Source organism: Lipotes vexillifer, unplaced genomic scaffold (assembly GCF_000442215.2).
Source record: "Lipotes vexillifer unplaced genomic scaffold, Lipotes_vexillifer_v1.1 scaffold419, whole genome shotgun sequence".
NCBI classification, from domain to species: Eukaryota; Metazoa; Chordata; class Mammalia; order Artiodactyla; family Lipotidae; genus Lipotes; species Lipotes vexillifer.
In genome coordinates this window covers 2490212-2512326 of record NW_006786333.1, presented here as the reverse complement: position 1 = coordinate 2512326, position 22115 = coordinate 2490212, and the positions used below count along the sequence as shown (strand labels likewise).

At 39.3% G+C, this 22115-nt stretch overlaps 1 protein-coding gene across 1 annotated transcript in view; it reads left to right on the top strand.

The window, feature by feature from the left end:
- The window catches only part of ST6GALNAC3 (ST6 N-acetylgalactosaminide alpha-2,6-sialyltransferase 3), a 591033-nt gene that overhangs the window by 237734 nt on the left and 331184 nt on the right, over nt 1-22115 (top strand). Inside the window, exon 2 of the mRNA XM_007458723.1 lies at nt 13093-13287. Coding sequence (XP_007458785.1) covers nt 13093-13287 — 195 coding nt within the window. The remainder of the gene's footprint in view (nt 1-13092; nt 13288-22115) is intronic.

Genomic DNA, 22115 nt, shown 5'->3' with positions numbered 1-22115 from the left:
AAAGAGATATTAAGCCAATCACTGCAACAGTGAACAGAGACATTTATTAAATGGGCGGCTCAGTGGTGGAGGTGGTGGGATTGTGCAAGTTCAGTCATTGGGACCTAATTCTGCAAAAGAATACCCACGCCTAGGCTGGGTCTTGGGCACCAAAGCTGAGATTTATTTAAAATATGAAGATCTAGCACAAGCTTACCTCCCATCAACTGAATCTGTTTCTAAATTTGGGAAAGTGACCTTTGTTTCTTCACAACTATTTATTGGTAATTCTTTTCCTGGAACTACCTTTGTGTATATTTTTATGATAATATTTACTGAATAAATCTGAATATTTGGTTTATAGAAGTAACAATCTCCAGAGAAACCTCATCTTTATGCAGTCACATATAAGATACAGGAACAGCTTTGGTTTTTTTTTCTTGTTTTAATAAATATACGTAGAATTGAAAATGTTCAGACCCTCTTTGCTTTGATATCAGGTTTTCAACAAAATAACTCAGTGGACATTTAAAATTCCTATTGTGAGTGTCAGGGCTCAGTGGAGGTGGTTTGACCAGGGGTGTTAACCCATCAGTGTCCATATGCATATGAAAGACTGAACCTGATCCTATTCTGTATAACTGGGTGAAAGTATATGGAAGCTTCTTTTCAGACAAGGATTAAAAAGGAATGATCTCTTTTGCTGCAAACTTTTTCTCAGCAGGTGCAAAATTGCTGCAATCAGGTAGGCTTTGGTAAGTGTCAGCTGCTGTCTAACAAGTTGAGAGATCACAAATTCTCATTCCATTTCTATTTCAATTACGTAGACACCAGGTTCAATTTTCAAGTGTCTGAAGGCATGCGTAACTCTGTGATAAAAAATGGGCCTGGACCTAGAGTGGGGGCTATTACAGAGCTGTGCTGCAAACCTTCCTCGAAGTGACATCAGCTACGACCAATCAGGGTTCCTGGTCATGATTATAGTGTCTTTAGACTTGAGAGCCAGCTAGGATCCTAAAAACATTCTATCATACAGATGAGGAAATTGAGACCTAGAGAGGATAGCAGTCTTATCTGTGGTCACATGAGTTATAGACTTATCAAGGTATAGCCTCTGGCCTTTAGTTGCTAACTGTTTTGTGCCACAGAGGCAAATATATCAGGTCGCATTTATTAGCATCACTACTGACTGGAGCATTGTGTTGAAAGTGTTCTGAATTTGCATCCTCACTTGGAGAGAAATGGTACTGCGGTTGATTAGTAATGTCTGTCTGGAGAGAATGTGGAGGCATGGTATGCCATGTGTTTGCAGAATTTGGTTGAATGATGAAGGTTGACTGGTAATCAAATAATTACCACGTGTTGTGAATTATGCTTCAGAAAAAAGTGGTCTAAAATCGTCGTGGAGAGTCAGGATCATTTCAGAAGAGATGACCTTTGGGTTTGGTCTTAAAGAATAAGTAGCAGTTTTCTTATAGAGAAAGGAAAGAAGAAGACATTCCGTGAAGGAAGCATAGCTTGTGCAGGGGAACCAATATGTGGAGAAGAGAAGGAAATCAATGATCATTGATTGCCTGCTATGTGCTCAGTCCTAAGCTCGGTCCTTTATGTGTTACCTCATTATTTAATTTTCATAATGACTCCATGATTTTATAGATGAGGAACAGGAACAGGGAGAAAGAAAATTAAGATGCCCCATGTCATACTAAGCAAAGTTGAGATTTTAATTATTGGGGCTCCAAAGTAACTAGTGGTAGCTACTCAGAGGCACACTCAGAGGTGAGGGAGAGAGGGTTGCGGGTAGAGGATATCATTAGTTTGGATTTGGACTATTACTACTGAACTTGAGTTGCCTCAGACATCCAAATAGAGGTGGCTAGTAGGCTATTGGAAATATGGCACTGACTGATCTGGTTATGATAAAAAAAAATATCAAAGCCTCACTGATGGCAGACCTTGTGCGTAACAGGGGAGATCTTTCTGCCTTTGCTATTTTAGCACAGGAGACTATAAGTAATAAACTAATATGCTTTATGTTTCATGAGCAATTCAAATTACAGTCGAATGTTAAATCCAGAATTAATAGGAAAACTGTTACTTAGAAATTCAAGTGTTTTTGGCACAATACTACTTATTATCATCATGAGACCTGTACCCTGGAAAAACTGTACTTGTGTTCAGCGAAAGACTGTTTAATATGTATGTGTTCCTCAACCAAGGTTCAACTTTGACCTGTAAGAGGATTCTTTAAAGAGATGCTGGGAGGTGCAGTAGTTGATAACTGTGCATGAGGATGGGGTCCATATGAACGTGTGTGAAGAGTAGTCTAACTATTTTCAAAAAAAGGGGGGTTTGTTGTTTTTTTAACTTGTGCAGTCTTGACAAGAAGAAAAAAAACCCAGAGGGTTTTTACATTGGTGATTTCCAATGTCCTGGGAAACTCCAGGACTCTGTCATCCTCTCTTCATGGATTTGAGGTTATACTTCCTTTAGGTTTTAGGGTGAGGGACAGGTGTTTAAAATAGTCCAGGCTCCGTTCCTGATTCTCTTTGTTCCCTAGAATGATGATGATGACAATGATAACCATGACAAGTATAATAATACCGCCATATTTCATGTATTTAAAAATGTTTTTTCTATTTTTTCACATATCTGAGAGGAGGTGTGTCTTACACACAATACCTTGCAGTTGCTATTTGCCTACAACAAAGTTTAATTCTTCCAGATAGGATTTGTGTTGTTTCAGATGGTCACCTGGGGATACTACCATCCGGAGACCACTTTAAATTTGAATTATTTACTGACTTTTACCTTGAATCACACTGGTAGTGTGAACTTGTATCAAAAACCTGCATGAGTATCTGACTGTGGTTCAAGTTCTCAGGGGGGATTATTTTTCCTTTCTCTCTTCTTGCTGTGCCTTTCTGGATGGCAGCTCTATTTTTAGAATATTCTGACTTTAAGGGAATAGTATTTTGGTGTCAGCTTTTTGCAGAGACATCTTAGACTCCCCATCATGTTTTCCTTTCTCATCATATTTAGAGTAATGGTGTGATGAACAATTGATGGTGTCTTAGATCTGATGAAATACTCTAACAGCAAAAGCTAACATGTGCTGAGCACTTTCCCTTTTCCAGGCAGTACTTGTAAGGCCCTTCATATGTAGTAACTCATTTAAACCTTTAACAATCACATTAGGCAGGTACTATTTTTTCTCCAATTTTAAGTAAGAAAACAGAAGCACAAACAGGTTAAGCAATGTGCCCAAGGATACCTATATTGGCTCATTTAGTGTAACTTGACCACCCTGAGTCTACAGGTAGGCTGCTGGTGAGAATCTAATTTCATCCCTATAAAGCTTCTGGCACAATACCTGATAACTTGCTGAGCACACAGCAAACAGTTGTAAGTTCCTTCTCTCAGAAAATAGGCCATTGTCCTTATTAGAAAGACAGGCAATCCTTCTTTTATGCACTTTTCATTCCATGATGTGGAATTCTAGCTTTAAGTGTTCTCCTCAGACAAGAGTTGGTTTTCTAAAAAATGTGAATTCTTGTAAGTCTTTTCATGATGTGCTGTATAAATGATGTTGCTCTAAGCAGATCTGAGAGTTCTATCAGGAACTTCAAAGCAATGCTCAGTGAAAAGTCCAGTTTAACAAAGACTCAAATTCTTCCCACTTCGCTTTATATTCCCCCTCCTAACCCTCCTCCCCGACCTCCCCTCCACACTCACATCAAACCGACACAGAAATCTCCAAGTGAGGTGAATTAAGAAGAAGAAAGAAAGGAACAATTTGTGGGTTTTCCCCTCATAGAAAAACATTTTTCCTAATGATCCTAAACTAAAACTTTTTGGATGATTTACTGCTTATATTTAGAAGAGAATAACTTTGAATCCCTCCGTCCTTTCTTCTTTCTCCCCTTTATTCTTTCCTTTCTTCCACAAATATTTACTGAATGTCTTTTAAGTTCAAGACACTGTGTTTGATGCTGTCTGTATGAGAGATGTTTCTCAGCCTTTGTTCACGTCCTCAAGGAATTTTTATAAAGAAAATTATAGAGGAATTGTTCCCTCTCTCCCTTCCTCCCTCTGCATTCCTCTTTATCTTTTTCTTCTATCTTCTTTCACTACCCACCACCCCACCTTACCCTTATCCATGAACTGGAAGCCAGGGAGAAATAGAGGGCTTTAGGGGGGCTACACTATTTAAGCTGAGTTATATTTGAACTTGTAGAGATGGGGATGGTAGAAAACAGCAGGGCACCAGTGTGGAGCCGCCTTGACAAAGTCACAGGAACTGGGTAGCCATGGGGCGTTGGAGCATGGTGAGAAGTCCAGGTGGAAACATGGAGGGCATGAAAGGAGAAATGGGAGATGAGGCTTTCAAGCATCCAACCATCCCTTCTTACTTCACTGGCTATGTGGAGAATCATGTGAGGTGGTAGGCCTGAAAGTGCTTAAAAGGTAAGTGTTTTATAGTGTAATGTCACATGGATTCATGTGACATGGTAAGAAAACTCGGTGTCATCATCATCGTCCTCATCATTGTCATTCTCATCGTTATCGTGATGCTTCTGGGCAGGACTCCCTCCCTAATGACATTACGACCACCAGAATTTATCCTTATGCTCCACTTCTGTGTCCTAAACACAAAGTAAGAATTGGATTCTAAAAGACAAACTCATCTTTTTAAGAGTAAAAGATGCCAAGCAGATGTTCGTAGAAACCAAGTAAGGCCGATGAAGACTGTAAGTTGGCTGAGAATAAAACAAAAGCACCTGGTCTGATGACCTAATTATCTTCATTGCCCCTGGTTAGTTAGCCCCTCTCTTCCCTCAAAAGAATGTCAGGGGACAGGGAGAGGGCAACAGGTGGACTGGAACATATTTCTTCCCATAAGTACAAGGATTTAATGAAAAAAGGAGAAAAGATAACTTCAGGTTCATCTGCCCCAGTCTCTGAGGTTCTCATCATGAGAACCAGTCTTTTGGATTAAATTTCTCTGTGTCTATCTGTACAGCCACACTGAGAGACTGCTTGCGGGGTCCTTCATTTTTCATATTCAATATCTGTCTTCAGCTCTATCTTGTGGTTCTGAAGAACTTTCATTTTTTTCTGCTATGTGAAAGGATATATGCTGAAGCAATACAATAAAGATGAAGAAGCAAAATGATATAAAACTGGTTTTATATAATTTTACAAAATAGACAAACTCAGTGAATGTAGCCATGATGTTTTTCATTTGGTACTGTCGCAGTTTAAAAGTCGAAATGGGTCAGGAAACCTAATTCCCTCCTCAAATAAAAGAAGGAAAATGTGCAGGCATATTGAAAACTCATTGACATGTTTCATTAGGTTTTAAAATGTGTTAGAAAGTTCAGTGTGACCGCTTATTGTGCCATCTGACACTCAGAATGTTCACATTAACTTGAACTTCTCTAGTGTCTGCAGCTATAAGAAGTCTCCTTTGGGGGAAAAAAAAATCCCTGAAGTTTTGGCCATCTGTAATTTTTCTCTAGGACTAGCGTTTTGAACAGAATAATTTATGACAATGGGGGTGCCCATGAGAACTCTACTGCTTTGGCTTTTGTTTATTGGATTTGTAATTCTTACTGGATTGTACCCAGTCTGAACTGGACTGTCTGAAGGTGATGTGTGATGTGGCTCCGAATTCTTTTTTTTAAATTTAATTTAATTTATTTATTTCTTATACAGAAGGTTCTTATTAGTTATCTGTTTTATACACATCAGTGTATACATGTCAGTCCCAATCTCCCAGTTCATCCCCCCCACCTCCACCACCTCCCACCCCCCGCTTTCCCCTCTTGGTGTCCATACGTTTGTTCTCTACATCTGTGTCTCCATTTCTGCCTTGCAAACTGGTTCATCTGTACCATTTTTCTAGATTCCACATATATGCATTAATATACAAGTATGGCTCCAAATTCTTAAAGTAGGTCACCATATTGAAGGTGTTCTACTACTGTAAAAAATTCATTTTGATTTTATTTATTTATATATTTATGCATGTATTTATCTAAAGAAACCATCAACATTTTGCTGTTTGGCTGCATCTTCACTGAATAAAAAGATTATAGAATTGTGGAGCTGAGAAAAAAAGACATACCCATTCTGTCATGTTGGTTCCTATAAACTGCCTGAATTAAGGCTCCACACTATTGATTGACAAAGGGTACCTAATATCCTCCAGCAGAAGTGGAAGAATAATTGCTTTATTTTCCCTTAGTGCTAATCAATGGTACCCTGTAGTTGTTTTTTTTCATACTGGGAATAGAGCCAGAGTTAAATTTGTCCACAAATTACTGATTTTGAAATAATATAATTACTATGCTTCAGATCAGCCTCTTAATTTTCCATATGAATTAGGTATTTTGCTTATTGACAAAATGTACTACAAAATCTGCTAATGGCTAGTACCAGTTTTTAAAATTTCTGAACCAATCCTGTAAGAGTGTTCCTGTTTGAACATGAGTATGAGTAACAATCAACAACTTAGTTAATTCATACAGTAAAACACAGACTCTGGAGTCAGAATATCTGAGTTCAGTACCTGTCTTTACTATCTTCTTGCTCTGTGACCTTGGGCAAGTTACTCAACCTCTTCATATCTCTATTTCTTCATCTGGAAAGTAGGGATTACAGAAATATTTCTCCAACTAATAGCACTCATTAAATATTTTCTTCTCTTAAGTCTGTGATGATTATTCATCCATATCTGCTAGATCTGGACTTTATTCCCACTGGCCCTACTAGGAGAAGAAAAGCCAGTCTCTGAAAGTAACAATTGCGGTTTTCATATTGAGAATTCAGTGTCCATTAGTGACATCTGAAGCAGTAGCCCATTGATGGCTTTTGTCGTTATCTTTCTTGAAGGGTCTTTCCCGCCTCTCCATTCACTGACTACACCACCTCCAGAGTGAGCTTTCCTTGATCGGGTCTGACCCTCTCTCTCCCACATTTAGACCCCTTCTTTGTATTCTGCAGAAAAGTCCAGACTCTGGCATGATATATAACTTCCTATAACCAGATCCCTTCCTGCCTCTCTAGCTTCACTTCCTCTGCCTTCTTCAAAACCTGCTCTCAAAATGTATTGTTTTTACCTATCACATTTTCTTCATCAGCCTCCTGGATTCTGAAATGCCGCTCATTCTCCCATGTTGACCTTGTTTTTGACATTCACCACTCTCTTCTTGATGGCCTCTAAGATTCTATTACCAGCTATGCTGCCTAAGGCTGCCCTTGGTAAGCTCCTGTGTGGACTCCACCAATCTAGAATTGTCCACCTTTTTTTACCCTCCTTTTCTTATCCCCCCAACAAATGAGTGAGAGTTCCCCCAGAGTTCACCAGAGTTTAGCAAGCAGGATCCAGTTTGTTGATTCAATAAATAAAGTGAAACAAATGAAGGGTTTTATGTATATACTCTGAGCTTTGCTAATTCATCCTTGTGCAAATGGGATGAAGCTTTGTTGTATTCAGGGAGAACCAGATTTGGAGCTTGGCCAGTGGCACAACTTTTTATATGGGAAAAGAAGTTATATTGGATCAGGTCACAAATAAGCAATGAGTAGGGTCCTATCAGTGTGGGAGGTTACTGGGTAACGGTATACATAATACAGTTGGCACTGTGCTTTCATATTTATTATTGAGTGAATGACAGCATGTGGACAAAAGTGCACCATTTTACCATGTAAGCAACTAATTCAGTCATTAAATAATACGATTTAAGTAGAAAAATACGCCTTTGTACTGTTGTTTATCATTTACGAAAAAGAAACCAAAAATCTAGCAACCGACTAACCTAAAAGTTAAAGAATTTATTCTGTGGTTAAAGTCTGTGGTAAAAAGAATAAAAACATAAAAATGTTAATAAAGGTTGCAAAATCGCTAGGTCCAAATCTCAGCAATTGTTTTCTCCCTAAATCATGAATTCTCTGTGGGTTTTATTTTGAAATAGGTATTTCTGCTATAAAGTCTGATATCCTACTCTAAAGAGCGAGCAACGGGAATGCCACATTTTTGATGCATATTTTTGCAGCACAGAGGGGATTAAATTCTAAATGTCTCAGCTGTTAAAGGCCCCTTCAGACTTGCCCAAAAGAAGGAGAAAGCTTTCCCTAAAGCAATTCATCAGATCTATTTGGGCACGGTGACATTCTCTCAGAGCTTGTGTGGATGAGTTGTACTGAATAGTTCAAGTGTTTGCAGCTGCTTGGAATATTTAAGAAAAAGATATCTCTCAGTTCTTATCGTTGTTCCCACGGGCTGGCCAATGCTCACCACTGGCTGATGTCCACCAAGGATCTCACAATTAGTGGTTATATCATAATAGTGACACCTTCCATTTTTGAGTGCTCACTATGTGCCTAAAACTGTGCTCTGCTTTTTCCACCCATTATATCATTTAATGTTCACATGTCTGATCTTAGGGCTATGACTTATTAAATTTATGTCTGTTTTCTGCAGTACGAAAAGTTTGTTGAACTGAATCTTATGCATTATAAACTTGACAATTACCTACTGTTGCTTTGTCTTACCTAAATGTTGGTTGTTGAATCTAGGGGATGCTCTGATTACCTCAATAAAGGCAGCAGTGATCACATCCATAAACAAATCGTTAGATGTAGAACACATGTGTAAACAAGTAGAGTCTAATTTGCTGACTGTTGATAGACTCAAAACACTTAAAAGAACAAGCAACTGATGGGCTAAACTTAATTCAAACAACTGGAAGCAAGGTGTGGTGCGTTAAATGGCAGTTCGGAATAAAATGAAGTGATTGAGACATTTGATTGGAAAGTGAAGAATATTTGAGAGTTATAAAACAGCACTTTGATGTAGTTATCCTTTCATTATCCTAATGTAAGGTAGATGGGACAGATAAATGCATCTGACTTAATGCATTTGGCTTATTATTTTTTGTTATGATTTGAACCTTGTCCACTTCCCAGCATATCTCCCACTACTTATCAAATGACTTGCACGTTTCTGACCAAATTAAGGCCTTTCAAAAACTCCTGTGCCTTTGTCTGTGCTGTTCCCTCCGCCTGGCATGGCCTTCCCATCTCCACTTGCCTAACTCCTTCTTGTTCTTCAGGACTGCATTTGAACATCGCCTCCTCAGACAAGCATTCTTTGAATTGTCCCAGGCGCGGCTCTCCCCCGTCTTCCTCTGGACTGCCACAGTGCCCTGTGCATACCTCCATCACCCCATTTGATATGTGGTATTATAATTTCCTGTTTACTTGCCAGGTGCACTGAATCGTGACTCTTTGGAAGCATGGTCTGTCTGTCTGTCTTTTATGGTTTTATTTCTGTTTTTCAGCACCTTGCCAAGTCTACACAGAATGTGGACTCAATGAGCAGTTGCACCTTGAAGGAGTGAATATATTCACGTGTATCATGGATATTGGTATTTTGTTACTTCCCCAACTCCCACATCCCTACACAGAGACACACACGTTCTCGCTGCATTCTGGTATCTGTAGATTGTGAGTAGCCTCATCCATGGTTTTCACTGTAGTTGTTGAAGCTCAAGGTCATGATCTGGCAGAAGTGACTCTACCAGAAGAATGTACTTTATGTTGAGTCCCGTCGTCCTTGTGTCCAGAATGTTCTTGACATTAGACCTCTTCTAGTGAAATTTCAGGGTGGTTTTATATCAGCACTATGGGAACGCGTTCATGTTAAACAAGAATATGGAAATATAAAGAAAGGCAAAGAATCGGGTTCAGACAATGCAGCAGAAATGGGGCTGGAAGCCAGAGCTGTGAAAAGAGCCCATCTGCCCACTGCAGACTGTGATCCAGGCTCAGCACAGAGGAGTCGGTGTCTGGCTTCCACTCCCCGTTTGCTCCCCTTGTCTGCTCTCTGCTCATTACTTGGTTCCCTTTGACAGAACATGGGAGGCAGACACGGATTACTTGGGGAGCGGGCTTTTACAAGTGTGATTTAATTCCATTTTGAAGTTTCTGTCAAAAGGGCTGATTTATTTTCCTCTCATGGATGCATTATGTATGTGTTGCTGTGTGAGATCACTGAATTCAGAAAGGCCCTCCATGCTTTGGTCCCCAAACCCTCAGCCGTGCAATGCAATGCGCCAGCTGAGAGAAGCAGAGAGCCGTGCTGGGCTCTGGAATAGACAAAGGCACAAATCCCATCTGGGTCTCCTTCAAAGCAAGCTGCTGTTTTGCAACAATCTACCCGTAAAAAAGGTTCTTACCAGTTTACTTAATGGGTGACTGGCCCTTTTGCTTTTATTTAGCCATCTGTTCTGGTCTATGTCCCTTTCAACTTGTAAGATCCGTCACCTCATTTAAGCTGTTACCTTGACACATTGCGATGTTGTGGACATAGTGCTTCCACAGAGGAACAAATTAAAACAGGTTTTCATGATTAGAAAGTTAAATGAGGTAAGGCTGTGGTAGTTACTGGTGAGATGAGGGGTTCTGAGGAGGCAGAACTCAAGGGACTTTCAGGTGATTGGAAAATTGGGCTGGCTGGACCAGGGGGATGGATGGGCTTTTACACATCACGGGAGCTGAACAAGAGCAAAGACTTCTTTTAGGTGTGTCTGACTTTGTGGCCTTGCTCTACTGCCCTGACGGAGACTCTGACCGGGGAGGATACAGGGGCCACCTTTGGGTTTCTTTTCTCCTTTGGGACATTCTGTGACAAGTAAAAGGAAGCCAATTCCACCAGGAAGTGGCGAGCTAAAAATACAACAGCGCCCATTCCCAGAAAGTTACTTAGTTTCCCTTAAGTTTGAAGAAGAATCAGGGGTGAAGCCCAACTTCAGGAAGGAATGTTTCACTGTGTCTTTGAAATGCAGTGGGACCCTGTGGTCCCCACCCCCCATGTCCTCCACCTGCCTTTTGTCTGTGGAAAAACTTTAGCCAGAGAATAAGTTTAATCAGAGAAGTGAGAAAATGCAGAAGCAAAGGAAAACAGTCCAGCAAGACTAAATAATAATAGTTTAGTCAGTAAGCCTAGTTGAGGACCTTTAGCTCCTCCTTAAGGGCTATAGATAACATTCTGAGCCGTATCCTGTGAGCTGTCTTATAGATACTGAAACCCCCACCAGATGGGAGAAGTTAACTACGTGATGACAAGACTGTAGCCATGACATAAGCTGCCACAATTCTGAGAATTGGCTTCAAAGAAATAGGAACCATCCGACCCTGGAACTTCAGACTAACTGTCCCTAACACAATCAAGATGATGCTGATCAGATCTCCACATGACTAATTTCAAGATGACAGAGCTGATAGACCCTCCTCCCCCCACCATCTTTAAAGGCTCTTGACCGCTGGTTGTCAGTGCGGGGGGCACTCAGCCTTTGGGCAGGTGTCCACCCTCCCCCGCGGTGCTGGCATCCAAAATAAAGCAAACTTTCCTTTCCATCAACCTTGCCTCTTTAGTACTGACTTTTGAGCAGCAAGCAGCTGGACCCCCGCTTTCGGTTACATCTTCACCCTGGAGACAAGGCTGAGTTGTTCCTGACATCTGCCCTCAGCTCTGCTCTTTCTTCTTGCTCTAGACTTGACTTTCTGCCTGACCCCTTGATGGCTCCATCCCGATGACCCATCAGTCCTTGAAAAGTAGGACTTAGAAAGCCAAGGGCTTCGTCTTCTTACTCTTTTAAATCAGTTCTGCCCTAACCACCCTGGTTTCTCCTGATATGATCAGTATTATTGCAGTTACGTGGACTCAAAATCTCAGGCATCTCTGAATTTTCCATCTGCCACTTCTATCCAGTCAGATTGTTTTCTGTAGCCAAGTTCTCTGTCTTCTACCAAATTGAGTTTCTCATGTCTTTTCTCACCATTTTACACTCCCTGCCACTGCCCTCATTTCCATCCCTCATTACCTCTGTTCTAGCCAATTGCAATGCTCTCCTAACTAGTTGCTGCCTATCTTTGGTTTCTCCCTGCTCCAGAGCACCTTACACACTGGCGTTTGGTAATAACTTAAAACATTCACATTTCAAAAATTAAACAGACAAAAATCTCCTTCTGCTTCCCATCAACTAACAAATCCAGTAGAGACTTCTCAGCTTGGTATCTGAGACAGTCCATAAAGTTATCGTTTGTATTTTCAGCTTTTTCTTCTTCTCTGTGTCCCAGTAAAACAAAGTGCTATGTGGCTATGAATAACTTCATGTTGTCTTGCCTCCTTACTCCGTTTCCTCTTCCTAGAAATCTCTGATCGCACATCTCTATTGATTAAAATGCATGAATTTTATCAAGCTCAGTCTCAAATACATCTCTCCTTTCCCATGGCAGTCAGATGCAGTTGCTCCTACTCTGGTTTGATGACAGCATGTTTAGGGGATGTTGTTATGCTGCTTGACGTGGATTTTTTTTCCCTACTCTTATTGTTAGCTTTTTGAATCTTTTGCGTATCGTATAACACAAAGTTTCCTTCCTGTAGAGGGTGCTAGGTAAAGAAGCGGAATATGATTTGTAAGGAGGCTGGGTCTATAAGAATGTGAAAAATCCATTTATTCATTCACTCAGGTGTTTGTTGGGTGCCTACAGTATGTAAGCTACTGTTTAAGGACCTAGGATATGCAGAGCAGTATGGCACAGTACACCCCACTTCTCCAGGAACTCAAAATTACATGCAGGAAAAGTCACATAAGGAATTATACCATGAAAAATGCACAACAGTAGAAGTGCCTTCAACGTATTGGAGTGGCGGGACTTCTTACCTCTATTAGGGTAGATAGGTTGGGGCTGAGGGGATAATGATGGGGAGGGAATTGAGCAGTTAGGAAAGGCTTCCTGTAGCTGGGAATGTCTGATTTGGGTTTTGAAAACTGCATAGGAGTCACCAAGGAAGGTAGGAAGGTAAGGAGGGATTGGAATGGGATGGAAAGATTAATCCAAGAAATCTGCTGTTTGTTCTCAGAGGTTCAGCACACTAGGGCAACCTGGTCACCAAATGATTATTTTCTGTCTCCAAGTGAAATATCCTAAATGACAAAGTCCTTTGATCCCTTTGAAAGAGAAAGGGAGAGGAAGCACCTCTCAGAGACTGCTTTTGACTGAAAGTCATTCATTCTTCTTTTCTTTTTGACTGTTTTGTAGAGAAAGTCTGTGATTGCAGTGAGCTTCATAGCAGCGTTCCTCTTCCTGCTGGTTGTGCGCCTTGTGAATGAAGTGAATTTTCCATTGCTACTAAACTGCTTCGGACAACCTGGTGCAAAATGGATACCATTCTCCTATACATACAGGCGGCCCCTTCGAGCTCACTATGGATACATAAATGTGAGGACGCAAGAGGTAAGACCTCAGAAGGTTACATAGGGTTTGAGGGTAACCGTGGCAACAGCTTTTCTTTAGGAGCAAGGTGGCTTGCAATCAAGGAACTCATTACTCTCCACCCCAGTGAGCTTCTTTGGGTCCCTGACGTTTTCTGTTTCCTCCTTCTTAGACATTTACTGACACACGTCTAAAGTCTGCTGCCCCTCCTACGTCAAATCTTCTGATTCACTGGCTTCATGTGGAGTTGAGGAAGCAATTACATGTTTTCCTGGTGGTTTGTGGCATAACATACATATCTTTCCATTTAGAAACTCTGATCAGCGCTTACCAGCTGGAGAACTGGCTGGCTTTATTTCTTGGAGGTCAACTGGTTGGGGACGGCTCTTTGTAGAACTGCAGAGAAGCATTTATACTCTTTAGAACTCTGTAATCCTTAGACCTGGAGCTAGAAGAGGCCAAGCTGATTTAAAAATTCTCAGTGGCTGCAGAGATAATGGGGTTTAAAGAGTTTCCAAATTTAAAGGGGTTAAAATCATTCAAATCCTATAATCACTGAACCTCAAAATCTTTGTAGCCAATTGATGGTACAGAAGAGGATGGAGGTATATTGACAAGTAGAAAGTATACACTGTGCCAGCACTTTTGCAAGCAAGGATTTGTGTCATGGAGCGAAGTAGAAATAAAATGGGCCTCACAAAATGTATGAAGTGTATAGAAGTGATTAATAAAATTGTTTTCACCATTTGTTTCAATGGATGTGAGGTTAATATTCATCGATGCCAAGTCCAAGCCTGTTGGAAGTTGTTGGTGACAAAGGTACAAGTCTTTAGTGTGTCTACATCACTGGGAAGAGTTTTGGATCAGATCCCATTGAAAGGTCATTGTTGCAAAGATACGAGACAGGAGAGTTACCCACAGAATGCTACTCCCATCCCAAGAGTTACTCTTAGCATCAGGGAGGGATGTTGAAAACTGGCTTGGTCCAGACCCTTTTGTAGGCAATTTCATGCCTGAGTCATTGCTTCTGGTTAGTTTGATGCTTTGAAAATTGTTTCTATATCTGCAGGATTTACAAGCTTTTCATTAGACCTTTATAGTTAAAAAAAAAAAAAAAGGTACCATTAATAACATAACTTTTTAGGAGCCTTGATGTTTATCCTTTAATTGGCTTTGAATTAATTTTTTTAAAGTGTCTATTGCTTGAATTTGTTGAGTTCCTAATAAATTGATTACCTATATAAAAATGTATCTCTTAGAGAATAGTTTGTCTCACTCTTGTCTTTTGCTACTTTTATTTCTGGCTGTCATTTAATATCCTATGACTCTACTGGATTGTGTTAATCATTTCACAAGTGCCTGTCATGGGTAGAAAATGAAACATGTGACTGAATTGTCTCATGAAGAACTTTCATGAGGGAAATCCCACCAAATATCAAAGAGCCTTTCATTTGTTTAAATGTTAATAGACTGGATTTTGGAGTGTTAAGGGGAAAACTGACGTAGGGCTGCAGTTATTTAATTAGACATATTAACCAGCCACCTTTGAAATTCTTTTGGTATAGTTTTTAATACAATGACTTTACTATGGGATATTGATCATTACTTTGATCATGTGGAGGTAATCTCTTGAGAGGGAACATGATTACTGGAAAGAGTTTTTAGACTACAGAGGCACACAAGCATGATTTGAGTGCCAGTTCCCACGCTTAACAAAAACAAGGTCAACTAGCAAGTTATTACGAGGATTAAATAGGACAAAGCGCACGAGGTGCCCGGTTCCGAATTGATGTTCAATGCATGAGTTTCTTTTGCTGTCCCAGTACTTGCCAGTTATGACATGAAATGCTCAGTGTGAACAACACCAAAATACCAAAGTCTAGAGTACCAGACTTTAAATTTTAAAGGATCTGGATTCAGGAAGTAAACGTATGAAGGAGTTCCCAATCTCATGAGAAATCAGAGCTTTGCAAATTGAAACCACAATGAGAAGGAAGAAAAGAGCACAAGGAGGTAAATGTACACTAAATGTCAGATTGGCAAAACATCAAGAATCCAACAATACCAAGTGTTGGTGATGATGTGGAACAATAGAAACTCATATACTAGCAGGGGAACAAGCACTTTGGAAAAAACAGCTTTCCATTATCGATTAAAGCTGAAGAACTGTGTACCCTGTGTCCCAGCATTTCCAGTCATCCGTATATTCACTAGAGACATGCATGAGCACATGCAGTGGGAGGCGTGGATGACGTGTGTAGCAGCATTATACGTAACAGCTAGAACCTGGAAGCAGCCACATGTCTCTCAGTAGGAGAATGGTTAAAATTGTGCTACATACACTGGAATACCACACATCACTGAAAATGAGGAAATTACAGCCATATGTGATAATACGTATGAATCTTAGACAGACATAATTTTGAGCAAAAATGCAAAAAATGAGAGAATACAAACAGTGTGATTCAATTTATAGATCACAGGAAGAGACAAAACTAAACAATGTTGTTTAGGGAAATGTATAGGAGGTAAAACTAAAAAGGAAAAAAAGGAGCAGGGGAATTAGATATCACGTAAGTGAGAAGAGCAGATACCTCTGAGAGAAATGTGTGGTTTGTGATTAGTGCGAGTTTCTGAGGTATCAGCAACATTCTATCTCTTGATCCAGCTGGAAGTTACATGGGGGTTCACATTCTGAATATTTATTAAATGTGCATTCATGTTGTATGCACTTTTCTCTATGTCTATTTTATAATAAAAAATTAAAAATACATTCTGAGCCCATGTAGGATATTTATTGACTGGAATCACACAAAGCGTTTTCATCTACTTTAACAGCAAGAAATATTGAACTAAAAAAAGCAATGGGATAGTAACCTATCTAAAATAAACTAAAAATATTTGAAATAGGCAATTTCATTTTATGTAAAAACTAGCAGATATATACAGCTAACTTATTCCTCTAGTCTATGCATGATAGAAAGGGAGGCCCCATGCTGTAACATTAGTACAGGTAATAAGCAGAAAATTTTGCATGGAAGTTGAAAAACAATGTATAACACTCCAAAAGAATGACAGATTTTCCTCCAAACTCAGAGAGTTCTAGGCTAAATTGGGAGGAAAACAAATTTTGGTGACCCTTGTTGATTTCATCTTTCCTTCTCAAAATTCTACCCTTCCCACCCCCATGTCTGTGCTCTACTCTTAGCCCAAATTCTCTGTGCATTAGTCCTCACCAAATAATGGCTTCAAGTGCAGGCCTTGCCAGAGATAATTGTATTAGACTGTTAGACTCAGAATGAAAAATCTTCAAGAGCCAAAGTAATATAGCAAAAATGATAAGTGGTGGATTTGATGTTCTGGGGCAAATAGCTATAATAGTGGCCCTCAAATTTTGCTTCAAAGATAACTACACACTCCTGTGTGCCTATTCACTCTATTCTAATCTGGAGAAGGGTCAATAGCTATGGCTGAGCTGAGTCAAGTGGTAACCAGGACGATCTATTTATTTGAAAATCTTGGTCCTTGAGGTTTTTTCCAGAAATTTCTCAGAAGAAAGCATATGCTTTCTAGAAACCACCAGAAGTCCAAGAATTTTTTTAAACACATAGACATGCCAGCAATGATTTCCAGACTTAGAGCATCTGCAAACATGATCATTGTTGATGATGGTTTTATGGCCCAGTGCTTTAGCTGGATCAGACATTGCTGCCACTAGACAAAAATTTTATGAGCGGAAATGTTTACAAGGAAGAATGTCTCTCCACTACTGTCTAAAAAAAGATGGGGCGTGGGAGTGGCAGGATTAGGTTGAAGATTTCGCGGACGCTGGAGAGCTGAGTTGCTTGGGAGCAAAATTTGCTTCTCTTGTTATCTTGAAAAACACACCATGGTAAAGCAATTATACTCCAATAAAGATGTTTAAAAAAAAATAAATAGTAAGTGAAAATAAATAAATAAATAAGTAAAATAAAATAAAAAACCAAAAATGAGATGAGTTCCGGTCCCTTTGGCTTGGCACAGGCGGAAGTATAAGCAGTCTCATGAATCTGTGACAGTCTGTCGTGAAGGCCTCCCATATAGTAAATGATACCCAGTTCAAGCTCGGCTTCATCTTATCAATTCACCTAGTTTTTGAATGGTCTGCTTCCGAAGAAAGTACAAGAAGTAAATGTACAAAGAACACAGGAGAGATAAATAGATGGACTAAGTTATATTTCATATGGCTGGAGTATTTTTTTTTCTGGTCCAGATCCATAAAAAGGAATATGCAGTGAAAACTATGAGGACTAATCTAGAAGAGTTAAATTGAAAGAATTAAAATACCCATCCCACCACAATAATGGCAGTCTAAATATAATACAGTTGGTGATTGGCTCCCATTTTTCGCCCCGTCCCCCTTCCCTTTCCTAACCAGTGTAGGCTGAAGTTCTTATATTTGGGGGAGAAGAAGTCTTGAGAAGCAGGGAAACAAAATGAGTGCCAACTAACTCGCTGAGTGCTGAAATGCTGAAAGCCCCTGCTGGCCACAGAACCCAGAATTCCTCATCAGTACTTAACGTCTGAGCTGACCGCCACCAGGAGGTAGTGCCATGCTGAAGCTGGGACTTTGCAATAGGTCCTATACTTCCCCTGTGTCCCACCCCTGCTTTAATCCCTGACCTGCTAGCTGTTCATACTTGCCCTCTCATGCCACTACTGGTTAATAATGCAGCCTTCCGTTTTAACAGGACTGAATTTGAGAGAATCCACCTGTAGCTTTATGGCAGTTACTGTATTATCCTTTGACCCTGGACATGGTAAAACGCATATAACATCTATATGTGTTTCAAAAAAAAAAAAAAAACATCTGTGCTTGGCAGTATCCTGGGAACTCTGCTTTCTCCTTAATGCAAGTTTTAACGATTCGTTTTAAATTAATTGCGGCAGAAAAAAGGTATAAAAGACCAAAGTACCGCAGGGCTCGGTTCCAGGTAATGATTGTTTCTCCCTGTTGAGATCATGTCAGATTTTGAGGAAAGAGAAGGAAATGAACTTTAGGCTAGATTCTATCTGTAATTTCCAAACCATGGAATCAGTCATTGTGTTAATCTCTTTTGTGGTGACCTGGTGTGAGACAGTGCTCAGAGCAAGCAACCTGCAACTTGTTTGCATTAGCTACTAGATACGAGAATCAGGCTCTGGAGTTCAATAGGATGCCACAGCCAGATCTTCCTGGTAATCAGGGTGGTGACAGATGTCTCCATCTGATAAGAGCCCTAACACATTAGAGCTGCAGAGGATTTCAGGTATTTGGGGCAGAGTGCTCTTTCAGATGGTGCTAAAGATGTGCTAAGTGAAAAGCGCAGGATTTCTAGAACATAGCAATCAAGTTGTAGGGCTTATATTGGTTTGCTTAACAATTTAATGAGGCCGAAATATGTCTCTTATAAAAAGAACATTTTAAACCTTCAAGTAGACTAAATAAGAATACGTAGGATCAGTTGCTGTGACAGGCCGCACTAGCCTAATTAAAGACGTGCATAACACTGATGTTGCAATAGCATTTCCCGAATTGTAGTTATAGCGACAATTAAGAAACAGAGCTGACTTTCTTGGAAGTAAAAGCACACACTCCACACATTCAAATAAATGTACACATGTAACTAAAGCTGACATGAATAGGTTTTCTGTATTTGGGAATATAGGCTTTGGATTTTACATAAGTATATTGAGAGCAATTATATGCAAATATATGTTAGAAACAGGTTAGAGGGCAAGGCCTGGCAAGGCAAAACAGGTTATATGTTCCTACAGGTTAGAGGGCAAGGCCTGGGTCCAGCAAAGGCAGAGAGTGAGAAACCCTCCTCCCCCATCCTAAAGCTGGGCTTTTACAAGCTTTCCCCAAGTGAAAGGTTGAGCTAGGAAAGAAATCATGAAAACTGGCACAGAAAACAGATGAGGAAGCTTATTTATATCTTTGGTCTTTAGATAACAAAAAATTGTCCCTGGAACTTCAAAATGCCAGACCTGTACCCTAGTGGTTTTACAATTTGAATTTTACTGCTTGTACTTTCTAGGAACTCTGCAAGCTGAGAAATCAACCAAAAATTTGGTCCCTAGCTGGTAATAAACTGGGGCTAAAGGATTTGGGACTCCTCTAGAGGGTGTTCCCATAACCCAGACACAAGGGATTCTTAGAATGCACTGTTAGAAATTATAAAACACAAGGAAATGGTCTATTTATTGTGATTATTCACATGCTTTGCTATTAAAAAAATATGACTGTTTGACTACGATGTGTTTCCCTTTGCCCAATCGTGGTGTTTCATTATATACTGAACATTTGCTCTGTCATCCTCCTCAACTGAAAATTCTGAATTCTAAAATATACCTAGTCAAAAGGATTTGGGATAAAGGATCATAGGCCTGTGTGTTTAAACACCTCACACACCATTATCTTTTAGTCCTTACAGACAACATACTATTTCACTAATCTAACTCATTTTCCAAGGCCCCAAATTGGTGATGCTATGCCTGTGACTTCGGTTATCTTGTGAGGCAAAGGAAGAGACTGAGAATGCCTTGGTCAGCAAATTACATTAAATGGTTTCATGGAGGCTTCATCCATTCAAGTCAGAAAGCTCACTGGATCACACTTGCTGAAGCCACTACATGCTGGGCACTTTGCTAGGCTCGGGAATTGTAAAGACGAGAACACTCTGTCTAAAACTACAGAACAGTTTTTCTTAATGTTAAATGGTAATAAGCGAGATAGAGTAGTATATGAAGAGGATTATTTTAACTTTTTATATGTAGACATAGAAAGAAGTTTTGGAGAAAATACCTCGAAATATTAACTGTAGTGGTCTATGTCTGGGTGGTACATTTTGGGTGACCTTTTGCTTAAACATGTTTTCCAGTTTTTATACAATGAGCACATATTGCACTTATTACTAGAACAAATTACTAGAATTAAATACTTTATTTTTTAAGCAATATCTATCTGTGAAACAGCTGTTTCTGGTATCAAAAAAATAGAATTAAAAATGTCTAGATAGGTATATTGTTTGGAGTACTTTTAGAAGTGAGTATTCTTTTACTCCTTTGTGGCTTGCTTATAGTGACTTCCTTCCAAAGTAAAACATGGAAATGGGGAAAAAAAGTAATTTTACAGTGGAGAAACTTGACAGACTCTACCTGAGCCAGGTGGTCAAGGTCAACATCAATAGTGATAAATCATGTTGGTAGTATGTTCCCTTAGGAAGATGTGATGAAAATGGCAGTTTGCCTCTGTAGTCTTCTTTCCCCAAACCCATAACCCCTGACTAATGAGAAAAATACCAGAGAAAAAACAAGGAAATTCTGAGAAACTGCCAGAGCCAAGAGGATCCTAAGAAGATATGTCTACTAACTGTAATGTGGTATCCTGGATGGGATCTTGGAACAGAAAAAGGGCGTTAGGTCAAAACTAAGGAAATCTCAATCAAGTATGGACTTTAGTTAATAATAATTTACCAGTATTGTTTCATTCATTATAACAAATGTATCATACCAAACTACGATTTTGATAATAGGGATAACTGGATGTGGGGTATATGGGAACTCTTATTTCCTGTAAATCTAAAACTGTTCTAAAATAAAGTTATTGTAAAAAATGGATTTGGGTTTTTGACCTGTGTATCTATCTAGAAGGCTGGAATTGCCATTAACTGAGATGGAGGAAGACACAGAATGAGTGGTTGAAAATAGTTTGAAATATATACTAGTCCAGCTCCATAGGGAAGGGATGTATAAGACAAATGCATTGTGAATACATAATTGTTTTAATTTTCTATACTGAATACAACATACTTTCGGGAAAAATAATAAGTATTATAGAAATAATTCCTGCCTTCTCCTCAAAAAGCTTATGAAATACAAGTCCTTCAAAGATTCCCCCAAGAATACATGTGGAAGTCAGTGTGAGCTTTTAAATTCCTCTTAGCTGTACTCATACACTTCAGCAGTTTCTTTTATTGTACAGCAAACCACTTTTTTGGCAATGTAAATTATTTGTGGAATTTCTGGGAAGAAAAGGTACAAACTAAACAACTTTTTGGTGATTCCATATGGTACTGTATTTTGCAAATAACTTTCTAATAAAGTTTAATAATATTTGTTGGATTGAGGACACTTAGCTATCAATAATAGTGATGATGATGGTGATAATAAGCCAACACATGTAGTGCTTACTATGTGCCAGACATTGTTCTAAATGCTTTACATATACTAATTTATTTAAGCCTCATAATAACCCTAATAAGTAGGTATTATTATCATCCCATTTTTCAGATGAGGAAACAGGGCCATAGAAAGGTTAAGGTGGAGTTGCTGAGACTTATAACCTGGCTCCAGAGTTCCTGCTCTTGACCACCACACGTACTGTCTCTTGTAATAATAGCTACCATTTATGTAATCACATCTCTGCTCTGGAAAGGCTTATGAAACTTGAGGATAAAGAGAGGGACTACTTCTCTCCTCAAAAAATGCCTCTTCCACATTTCTTATATATGCCAGAGATAGGCAAATGCTCACTGAAGCATTTTGATAATTTCAAAATGTCCTGTATAGCTTATTTTGCCTATAGTTTTAGTACGTGGAAATACTGTGCACAACTGTTATATTTTTCTGGCCTTTGTTATTTCTCCCAAAACCCTTGAGACAGAAGTACTTTTATTTAAATATCCTGTTATGCAATCATTTTCTATATATTCTTTCTCTATATGCACATATTTGTGAAGTTGTAATTGTGGTGTATGTAAAAGTTTATGGATATATTTTACGTTGCTAACCATTTATCATTACACTAACCTACAATCCTCTCTTTC